General features: G+C 41.6%; 1 protein-coding gene across 2 annotated transcripts in view; it reads right to left on the minus strand.

Moving 5' to 3' along the window:
- Nucleotides 1-12,197, minus strand: part of LOC138531291 (carcinoembryonic antigen-related cell adhesion molecule 5-like) — a 262,387-nt gene that overhangs the window by 67,733 nt on the left and 182,457 nt on the right. For both annotated transcript variants that reach the window (XM_069640981.1, XM_069640980.1), the window contains 2 exons: nucleotides 5,862-6,134; nucleotides 5,510-5,770 (listed from right to left, as the gene is read on the minus strand). In XM_069640981.1, the coding sequence (XP_069497082.1) occupies nucleotides 5,510-5,770; nucleotides 5,862-6,134 (534 nt within the window). The remainder of the gene's footprint in view (nucleotides 1-5,509; nucleotides 5,771-5,861; nucleotides 6,135-12,197) is intronic.

Below are 12,197 nucleotides of genomic sequence, written 5' to 3' on the forward strand. Positions count from 1 at the left end.
GCCATACAACCAGCAATGTACCTTCTGTTCATTCTTAATTAAGGGATTCACACAACACTTTCGTTTTTTGTATTTATGTAATATATATCATATATATATAATAAATGGCAGACAGCAATATCTGTATGCAAACCTGAAAATAATGTTCTTATTAAAGGCTATTTCAGACAGAACAAATGCTCTGCAATTGGTTATTACGACTCAGTTGTGATATCAAAATGCCTCCTAACACAGCCAGCAGAGACAATTTCAGCTGTCACTGCAGCCCTTAATTAAAACCATGAAAAACCTTTCAAATTCCTTGCTTGCAGAGTAGTTTTCTGTGACCCATTGCAGCCGTTAATTGACTAGGAACTCTTTATGGTTGATTGTTTCATGTTTACACTGCTGGAGCTTAACTGTGGGAGCATGAATCTGCATGTTATTATTTATTTCAACTATCAAAATGAACGTTTTATTCAATATATTTTATTAAACTGCTTGAACTATGTTTCTGCAACACATTGGGGGCTGCATTTCTGCTTTTTAAAATTCAAACAGATTCTCTATTGATCAGCAAATGAAAGATCTCTAACATTATATTAAGCAAGAGACGAGATATTGATGGGAGTCATAGTGGGTGGCCATGTATTATAAGGAATAGAAAACCCCCTACCATACACAAAAAGGACACTGCTAGTTACCTCGGAGTTCCGTGATCTTATAAAGAAATTCGGCCTTCGGCCTCATTCCTCTATTTGGTCAAGAAACTCCCCAGTGACTTGCAATATCCTTATAATGTATGGCAATGGGTACGTGTGAGATTCCAGCTACCCCGTATACTTAACTAAGCAATAATACAACTAAAACCAGTAGGCACTTTAACAATCGCCACATTTGGACTTTATGCTCGTTAGGTGCCAGTGCTACTTTTCATGTATTGAAGCTAAACAAGCACACAACAATGAACAGAAAAGTTTCACAACTATTCTTTACAAAGCCAGAGCACCGCATGGCATGCAACATGCAGAATGCACACAATTGCTGCCAAAAATCTGGAGCCTACTGTAAAATAGAATGTATTTCATAAAAACTAGCAAAGGACCCGAAGGGATTTACGAAATGACAAAATATTGTAATAGAATATACAAAACTCAAAAACATGTATCATTTAAAAACTCTGGTATAATGTTCAAAAGCTCTTTCAAGATAAAGTTAATCTATCCATTCACTAACAAATATTAACATAGCAGTCTATATTAACACAAAGTAAAAATGTACAAACCCACATCTACGCTCTTCCTAAAGTTGTCCCTTGATCTATCTTTTTAGAACATTGATGCAATCACAAATTGCACCTTTGAGAACAGCAACTTATTTGTGCATATATTTATTTACATTGGCCCAAAAAGGAGTTCTCAAATGTTCCTTTGCAGAGAGATACTTAACAATGAATTCCTCAAACTTTACTTATAACTTCTAAGATTACAAACAATTTTTGTGTCATTGTTAATATTAAACATCATTGTAGGAAACACATATTTCAACTAAACTGTGTCAGTGAATTTGTGTGAAAATGGTTGCTTCAACGCACAGCACCAGGGCACAGATTGTAGGGTTAGTCGCTGGTGGAACCACCAAATAAGAATCTGCATACCAAAAGGAGTAAGCGATTTTGCTACAGAGGCTCTGAGCCCAATCTTCATATGTAGAGCAGATTCTCTATAAACATTGAGGTGGTGTCAGCCAATTGAATCTGGACGAGAAGAAAAATTACCTAAATTCATTAGGAGACTGCCAGTCAACTCTCGTGAAATCTCTATGCTAGATGTGATATCAGAGCAATCATTAGAACCTCTTTTCACATGGTTTGGTGCCCACCAGGGGCATTGCTAGGGGGGGCTAAAGGGGCTATAGCCCCTGATCTTTTGGTTGTGGCCCCGGATAGAATCTCAGGAGCTACAGCCAAAAGACTAGCTAGCCCCCAGTCCCAAAAGTTCTGACCTAAGCTTAGCCCCGGGTCTTTTCCAGACCTAGCAACTCCCCTGGTGCCCACTATCTTAAATCCTGATATCTTATGTGGTATTATTCGGTGTTGAAGCACACCGCTGCCATTTTCATGTCTCTCAGTGTTGGTATTGCATCCATTTTAAAGACACCCAATGCCGATTCACTGAATGCATCCAGTAAGCAGCAACCCATTTCCCCTCTGCTTTCCCCAAGTAGTACTTATCATCATCATCTGAGACGTCACAGTCCAGTCACATTTTCATGTGTCATATGGCCCTTCTTGATAAGTTTCATGAATGCTTCTGCCAATGACAAAGTGCTCGGACGCATTATCTTTGGTATATGGGTCGCAGTGGCATACTGATTGCGACTACATATTTTATGCTTACACACAATCAGTGATATTTTAACTCGTGTCCTTAGAGATTTTAATTTATTATCAGCACAATAAAATAAATGTGTAAAATGGTGTCAATTGAAAGATGGCCAAGGATATGCCCGCGTTGATCTGCAGGACTGTCTCCTCACCTACAATCGGGCATAAAATAACAGCAGCTGGCTCATCTGCTCATTTCAAATATAAGATGAATAGCAAAGAATTTTGGAGGCTGCCATCGGTCTGGAGGATCATCAAAGTCTTCCAATGTTTTTATTTTCATGTTGGTGAAAGCCCTTCTGCGTGTGACCTTTTCATCAAAGATTTCATCCTCCGTCCATGACCAGTCAACACTCTTGACCCTGAGAATAACCGTCTTCCATATCTCAGATTATATTTGTGTGCGGCATAAAATAAATGAGGGAGCTGCTATCAATATGAGTTTCACATTGGATGACCCATGTTGTATGTATTGCACCATGAAGAGGAAGACATTTTCTCTCACATTGATAGAAACCCATATGTGGGAACCTGGATAGGATGAGTCTAAAGCTTTTGATGCCACCTGATAATTCTATATTACAAACCGCTGCTGCTTGTGCTTTAATTCTGTCAACCTCTACTTTGACTTTGGGGTCAGGGCATATAATGGCAGAACACAACCACAGTCATTACATCTTTTCTGAACCATCTAAAAAAGTTGAAAATTCAATTCAGATCAGAGACTTGGAGAATGCATAACGCTGCTGGACTGACACTGGACTGAATTTCTGTTCTCCCCATATAAACCAACATACAGTTGCACTTTCTTTGAACATGGCCTTTCAACACAAAGCCCGTCATGACAACCATCTTGCTCTCATTTGTGACACAGAAGACCTTCAAATTGATCACGGCATTCCAAACCTACAGCTCAGTTCTCTAAATCGTTGGGTCACTGGACCAATGCTTTTTACATGCATATGAACAAGGAACACTTTGGTTGTCTCATATATCTGCTCAACTATTAACATGCCTGCCACTCCTCATCACAAATAGGCCACTCTACACTTTGGAGTTCTATATGATGAGCTCTAGAAATAAAAATGCAATAACATGCTAAACCAGACAGTCATATGAATCACAAAAAGCATCACTGTCTCTGCTTACATGCATAAATAATCCAAGAACTGTGGCTTGTTTGCAGGACCGAAGAGACCAAGCACCCTTATTCCATGTTCTTCAGACCTACCAGCATTGCATCCAATGACATCTGAGATCCAGGACTCCAGTATTACTCACAGCTTAATACATCAAACTTCCAAAACTTGGCAGCTGAACTCCCAGCATTATCAACATACATCATGCAATTGCTTTTAGGATGCCAGATTGTAATATTGTATTTATTTGCATTTTGCACATCACCACATGCATGCATATTCTTCTGACACCTGATGCAGCCAGATGGATCAATTGTACTTCCAAAGTGGAGTTTGCCAACACGTTCGTTCCACATCCCACAGTTTAACCATTCATGTTTCCCTTTAGAAAATGCCTAAGAGAAACATATTTCAATTTCACTCAAGCCAGGACTTCCTTTAAACCCCTTCAGAATATCTCTCTTCTAGAGATATTAACAGATCATGCTCAGCAACTTTTTCAACTTCCAAGGAATCTATTCCATTAATTTGGTTACCTTTAACCAGAACTATTTAACAAGAGTCATTCTTTGTGAGGTCCAGGCATTTATATGGGCTAAGGACTTTGACTAGTTTGTTTGTTTGTTTTTATTACTTGTATTGCACACCAGACCCAAGGGTAGCAGGGCGCATTACATACGACATCTTACAGCTTAGTTACAATAACAAAGGGTACATATAAAAATAATATATACAAATAGCAGACAAAAAATGTACACAAATTACAGTATCTGCTCAGTAGGACAATAAATACTGAAGGCAAGTATGTTTACAAAAATACAGGTTGGTTGGGCGGTGGGAGGTCAGGCATGGTTAGTCAGGGGTAAAATGCCGAAAGTTTATTTGTCCACCTCTTTAATCCAACTTATATGGTTTTGTCTGAAGGTAGGGTATGGTTGGTCAGACAGTAAGGTTGATGGTAGCGAGTCCCTAATTGGGCTGCTTTGACCTGGAAGCTGCAACCTCCCACTCTGGACAGTTTAAATCTAGGTATTGAAATATCGTTGGAGTTGATGGACCTTGTAATTCTTGTTGGACTTATTACGGTGATTCTATTGGATAGGTAATGCAGTGCAGCATTGTTTAGGCGTTTATAAACAAGTGAAGCCACTTTTAGCTGGATTTTCTCCTGAGTCGAAAGCCAGTTAATGTCTTTTCTGAATTCTGTAATGTGTGCTCTTCTAGGTATACCTAGTGCTGCTCGAAGAGCATTATTCTGCAGGATTTGGATTCTTTTGATGGTGCCCTTATTGGCCCCTATGTAGAGAGAGTTGCAATAGTCCACCTTCGATAGAATGAGCGCTATAGCACGTGTAATGCAACTGCTGTTGGATAGGAATGGTTTGCCTGCTCTTATCGATTTGCAGGTATATACCGTGGCTGAGGCCATCACGTTAACCTGTTTGTTGAAAGAGAGGGTGGAGTCCAAGTAAAAGCCCAAAAGTTTTTACCTCATGAGCGTTGGAGATGTTGAAAGAGGAGTAGTTGGGACCCAATTTTTTGAGGGTAGGGGGTGTGCCCAGGATAATGATTTCAGTCTTATCACCATTCAGGCATTGTCCATGGGTGGCCATCCATGCCTGGATGATGAGATCACTTTGTTTTTGGTCAACCCATTAACACAAGAGACATTTTGAATGTTGCTATATGACAGAGCAAATGATTACTTTGAACATTCTCACCGATTCATACTTGAGACTTTCTATAGTAGAACTATGCAGGATAAAGCCCATCCTCAAAGACGTGAAGGAAAAAGACAGGAAAAGAGTGAACTATTTAAATATTTAAAATGGAAAGCTAGGGAGCTAGAGAAGGGAGAAAGGTTTAAAAAAAGGAAGGAGTGATTATAGTAGAAGATAAGGCGGGCAGTATAGAAAAAAGAAAGGAATAGGTTGTATTAAAGAAACTTACATAACAATTAATTGATAACTCCAATATCAGAAAAGTGTAGCCCTTGAATACTCACCATTCACATATATAGAGACAGTGGCCTTTACAGACAGCTGGGAGACTGGGTTCTGAGCCTCACAGGTGTAGCTCCCGTTATCTTTGGGGGACACCTTGGCAATGGTAAAGGTGCTGCCATATTGTTTAAGATCATTATCATTGAGAAGCCACTGATAAGCTGCTCCTGGGACAGACAACGCAGTGCACGTTAAGGAAAGCTTTGCGCCCACCGGTAATTGTTGAGATCCTGCTGGATTGATCGTTATATTTTCCGGCCCATCTGTAAGGGAACAGAGAAAGAAGAGCTGAGCGCTGCAGGTCAGCGACAGATCATGGAATACTGGGAACAAGGGTGATCTGTGATTACTTACAGGCAACAGTCAGCATCTTTGGGTCACTCTTGCTGCGACTGACGGGGTTAATGCCTTCACACTGATAGGTCCCGGTGTCACCTCGGGTCACATTTTTGATGATCAGTGTTCTGTTGTCTGCAGACAGCATGATATTACTGGGTAGAACCGGACTGTTATTAAAAAACCATAGGATTGTCTCTGCATTGGAAGTGTCGCAAGTTATATTGGCCGGGCCCCGATTCTCCACCAGCTGTGCACTCACATAATTCACTATGGGTTTAGTCACATTCTCTGCAACCAAAACAAAAGATCATTATTATGTTGTGATGTGTGCTCTATGGACAGTGATTTATAAGAAAAGGGGATACATATCTATGACTACTAGACAGAGCCAGGTTTTCCCCTACAAGGAAGGCCTAGAGCCTACAAACCTATGCCCCCGACAACACTGTGATGTCGTAGTTCAGGAGCCTGGCGAGTTGCTCCAGGTCAACGTATGCATAAAATGACCCAAACTTTATATTCAGGTGTGTGTGAGGGGGTGATGCACTATGGCAGCCCCTTGAGCCATCGGCGTGCCCCACCCTGATCCTGTGAGTTGGCTATATACGAGTAGCCAGTACCTTTGGACTATCTGGTTGGGACATTGTATATGTTGTTCTCCATCCAGCATATCCCAATTATTTACTGATGCCAAGGGTGAGGCGACTGACTTGTGTGAAGCCTCACTAGCCATCCGGTCATGGCTTGGCGCAGTGTTTATTTTGTTTTTTCTCCAGCTGATCTTGATCTACTGACCGGTCAAAGGGTGGGAAGACAGACTAGCCACTCGGGCATACCTTGGCACTGTGTATATCTACTGAGGTCTCCTGAATACATTATGTCCAAGTGAAAGCAAAGCCCTGTTCTCTATACTTCCCAAGAGGGAATCAGTGTCACAATATAGCGCCAAAAATGGATGCCCAACATCTAATCAATGACATTTAAGTTCTTTTATCTGACTTTAGAGACAAGGACCAATCAGACAATGGCATTATTACTCCAGCCAATGAGACCTCCTCAAACAGCTCAGTGCCACATATAACAAACAAACAATCTTACCTATGGAGATGCAGAAGTTACCTTTCCCTCCATGCCAAAATGAAAGTCACAACTATCAGTTGTCTGTGATTACACACCATGATGTCCTTCTTGTAATTGATTGCAGTGATAGGACTGACATTTTACCTGATTTGAGATGGGGAACCAAACCTGAGTGAATTCCCCAGCTGCTACCTAATGGGAAGAACAACAGAGGAAGCCAGGGGGGCTGCAGGTTTGATTTCCCCAACATGGGGGTGGTGGGATTATAACATTTAGCTCCTGCTATGAAAAATGTACCCAGATGGATTATCTGGATGGGAGAGCACTGTTAATTCCACGAGCTTCATTGGAGCAGTTGTTGTGATTTGAAAGAGTCAATTCTCGCCTTGAGAAACTTATGCATTCAGTTTAATTGATCAGATTAGGGTTTTAATTCAGACCCTGAAAGATGTGCTCCGGTCTGCGAAAGGGCAGAAGGGCCTGCACGGGGTGGGTAACTGCAAAATAGTGCCCCCCTATTATATTACTCTCCCTTGATTTAATATGAGGGTTAATTCAAGGCCACACTAAGCACCACCTACACCTTTAATAGGACCTGACAATGCCCGATTGGTACAAATGACGATCACGGAGCATGCCAATAAAGGCAATAAGCCTAAAGTTAATCTGCGGCTGCAAGCCATATGTACTTCTGGGGGGAGAAGGCCAATGCATTATGAAGAAATGAGCCCTAGCATTTTCAATAATGCACGGCGAGGTGGTTCCTATGATCCATTAGACCCTCTTAGGCTATCTGAGCGATGCACTGCCTATATGACACAAATCCCTAAACTTGCAAGGAGCTATAATGGAAGTAGTAAGTCTGATGCGATGTGGGATTATATTAAAATCCCTTTGACACATGAAAACTTAGCCTAAGGTTTCCTTGCTGTTGAATGCAGAAGCCCACCACCCTTAGGCTCCTCAATTCAATTACACCAACACCCTGCTATCCCTGCACGCCCCAACCCCTTTACTGGGGTTCAGGCATTCCCTCCTAATCTGCCAAAAGCTCTGATAACCTCCAGCCATCTTCACCTGCAGTCACAGCAAACACTGACTCCAAGTGAATGTAACTGACAATGGATGCCCTTGCCTGAGCATGAGACCAGTGCAATACACCCTGTGGCTCTGAATGCGCTCCGCTCCAAGCCATTAGCCACATTTCCTGTGACAAAATCTCCTCCTTATCACCCAAAAGTATCCTGCCCAACAAGGCAGCTACATGTGTCTGAGGCTGCTGGTGGTCTCTTGATTAGAGGAGATTTGCCTGGCATCTCATGGCATACCTGTCTTTGTGGGGGGTAGGGGTAGTGACCAGATGGGTATCAAAACTAATATGTTTCCTCTGTGACTGTACACCCTGGTGAATTGACATTAGACAAATAATGTGATGTTTGAAAAGTTATGAGTAAACCTTAAACACTGGCAGTGCTCTTGCTCTGGGTAACCTTCCACACTGCAGTTTTCTAGCTTGTATGCATCAATGCAGAAGGTCCAGTCTTATGAAGACAGTCTGGTACTGCCACCAATAAAAGGTTCCATGTAATAATGTCCCCGAAAAATGTCCCCTGACAGAAAAGTGGCCGTTTTTTGCAGAGACATTATTACATTGAACATGCAGGGGACATTTTTTTTTTTTACAAAGGGGGACATCCCCGCAACCCATCCCAATACATAATGTCTCCATATATAATGTCGCCAATGGCTTTTCCCACCAATATTATGTATGGGGTCATTATTACCTGATGCCCAATAAAAGTAGTCCAGCCCAAACTGTTAGACCAGGTCGCCTTTGCACAGAAAAAATAGCCAACTCTAGACATGTTTCAGCCTTGCTGGGCTTCATCATTGTGGTGTAGCAAGCAGGGGATACACATCTGGGCATATCTTCCCTCATAGTGGGTGACAAACTATAACCAAATAATGCAATTTCACTAGGGTGGGAAAAGGGGGTAGCAGCATATTAGATTACATGTTTGTTGTCAACTTTCCTGTCATAGTGGCAGATATGGTGTGTTTATCAGTGTCCAGAGAGTGACCACTATCCAATTCTGGCGAATTTGAATCTGTAGGCCCCTAGTTTTGGTCCAAGATCGACCGGATATTTAAGCATCAATCTCTGTTGGAATTGCATCACATGGAATGACTGGAATTTGATTAAAGCATCTACGGTTGCGAGAGTTGTTTTGGGCTCTTTTGTAACTGAGGTTGCGCATTTACCGCTGGAGAGTGCCACGCTGGTAATTTCTCCGTTTGAAACTCATTTGGCAACGATCCAAAAGTGTGCTAGGAAGCCCTCATACACCATACGCAGGGCAACTTTTGGGGTTAAGAATCCCCAACGGCATCCTTATGATAAATACATCAGGAATAGGGAGGGGATGTTGAGGGGAGAATTACGGGCCATAGCAATGTTAGAGTTACAACCGGTAGCACACAATGAAAGGGTCAGACTCGCCAAACAAAAATACTGCAAATGGCCAAAGAAGCACAGGAATGCCATCAAGTGTCCCCGTTGGTGAGATGTAGTGCAGGCAGTCATGACTAAGAAAAGTATAGAATTCTGGAAAATTGTAAATGGTTGGGATTCGACTGCCAGAGACATAAACGGTCTATCTGATGTAGGCTGAATTACATTTATACATCAAGTACTTGGAGGCACATTTGTTGATTCTACTGGCTGTATGTCGTCTTTGAACAACTGGGTCTATGGTTTGGGTCCTGATGACATCTTTGGGTCGATTGTAGCCAGTAAATCCTCCATGGCCACGGTCCTGATGGGCTATGTAGTACCATTATTAGGTATGACCCGTCTGTCTGGTCTCATGCTCTGCATCAGCTCTTTTGTAGTATTGAGGTGTACCAGAGAATCCCTGCCTCATGGCAGGATAGCATATACAATCCAGTTTTGAAGAAGGGCAAGTATGACGAACCAAAAAACGACCACCTTCCTGCCGTGCTGGACGTCTCTGCTAAGGTTTTTGCTCAGATTATACTTAAAGAGCTTGATGTTTGGGCAGAATCCCTTGACATGATCTCCTTCAATCGGACAGGGTTTAAAAAAAAAATCCAGTACTATCATAACAATCTTAGACCTAACTACTACCATCCAACAAGCATGGATGGTTAGGAAAACTCCCAGTGTGGCCTATATCGATCTAAGTGCTGTGTTTGACACCGTGGACCGTAACAGGCTCTGGGGAAAATTGTTGATGTGGAACATTCCGACCGGACTGTTTAGAATGATTGACTTGCTGTACTCTCAGACCAGGGTCAAGATAAGATTGAATCAACAGGAAGGGACTACAGTTTGGATACAAACACAAACAGACCTTAAAGAAGGCTATATTTCAGCCCCCATCTTTATCTCTCCGGCCTGGAGGCGGCCATTAAAATCCCTGTTGCAATCCCTCCTAAATTAGATTCAACACTGCTGCAGTGGCTAGGTTACGCGGATGACCTTGCTATTCTGGATCTTGCCGTGGAGGGCTACAAGCTTCTTTGAATAAAATAAAAAAATAAGTTGACAACAATTCCCTCATAAACATCTCTAAATCAAAGATAATGTTTTTCAATCCCATGAAGAAGAGGGTTACTAATAGGGTTTGTTGGGAGAAAGAAGAACTAAACTTGAAATAGTTCCATCACATAAGTATTTGGGTATATTTCTGGATTGTAGGCTAAGTGGTAGCTCTTACTTGGACTATGTTAGATTAAAGTACAATGTAACCTTGGGTGGCATCCGCTCCTTCGCTCAGGAGGGGGTGGGTTTTCGTCTGGATCATTGGTCCAGTTGTACCAAGCCAAAGTGGCATCTCTCATACTTTATGGCTCTGAATCACGGGCGCTAGTAAGTCCTGAAGAGACACGTAAACTAGAAAGAACTTTATTGAACAGTTTGCTGCGTCTTCCATCACGCACTACTATCAATATGGTTTTCTTGGAGTTTTAACATTATGCATTTCGATTGTAAAATACTTCATGGTTACTTAACTTTATTTTGCTTCTAAACAACATATTGATCAAGGCCATCATCTCATACATATTATCCATGTTTATTCATATTGTTGAACTTTAAAAGTAGGAACTATGTACTTTTGCACAGACAACATATTAACAGTTGGGTATATTTGTTGTGACACCACTCTCTGTAATGTTCACCTTTACAGACACAAAACCAACAACCTTATTCACCCTATGACCATTACAAAACCTGGGTTCATCATGCATGTGTATACTCTAAAAAGGTCCCTGATCAATTTAGAGACTTAAACAACAAAATGTTACTTTATTCCTCTTTTACGTTAAACCTGCCCTTTCTTTGCAGTGTGGTGATTACTTCAAAATAAGTTTTTGTGTTGGCTGTGTTTTTCGGCCACTCAAGAATGTAACTTGTCACTCGTATCACTTCCGGCCTTCATCAGGACACAGTATATTTAGAATCCCACCAAATGTGATTTGTGTCCACACATATGTACATATTAGAACTGGGTGGGTATGACATGTTATCCAAAAAAGGACTTCTTATTGTGTCTGGGGTGATTCATTTTGTCAAACTTATACTACTCGTCCACCTACCTATCAGATAGTGGCAGAGCCAATATGGAGGGGCTTGAATCTCCCACTTCTTTATTTCAGTGTGATACCAAATACAGCGATATCTGTGAATGAAGGGCATACTATCAGTGTTACATTATTATGAAATGTCTGTGGTATCCTCAACATGTGGGACACTTCGTACCTGAAAGGAGAATCTCTCTGGGTGAAGCCTCTGTATTCTCACTTGGAGAATAGGGGAGCCAAGGATGCTCTTCTGCCGGAGTGGATTAAATCCTATCTCAAGCAGTCGGGCTGTGATAGAAATGTTATAAAGTAAGCGGGAGAACTATTGTGGCAGTCATCGATTCTATTTTAGATCCTTTGTCAGTATATGCAGAACTTTTTCTCAAACCCTTTGTGACAGAGATGACTTCCTATGTAAAGTACTCTACAAATATGATTAACCTTCTTACCACTATCCCAAGTGGAGAACCTGACATTTTGGTTACGTTAGATGCCCAGTCTTTGTACACCTCGATTCCACAAATGCACACATGCCGTGACCCTAATAGTCCCCCCATTGCTTTCATCGTCGAATATGCCACATTTGCATTGACGGAAAACATTTTCCTATATAAGACACAATTTTAACAAAAGAAAGGGGTCAGTATAGGGGCTGCCTTCGCCCCT

This window comes from Ambystoma mexicanum, chromosome 1q (genome assembly GCF_040938575.1).
Source record: "Ambystoma mexicanum isolate Mex_15411 chromosome 1q, UKY_AmexF1_1, whole genome shotgun sequence".
NCBI classification, from domain to species: domain Eukaryota; kingdom Metazoa; phylum Chordata; class Amphibia; order Caudata; family Ambystomatidae; genus Ambystoma; species Ambystoma mexicanum.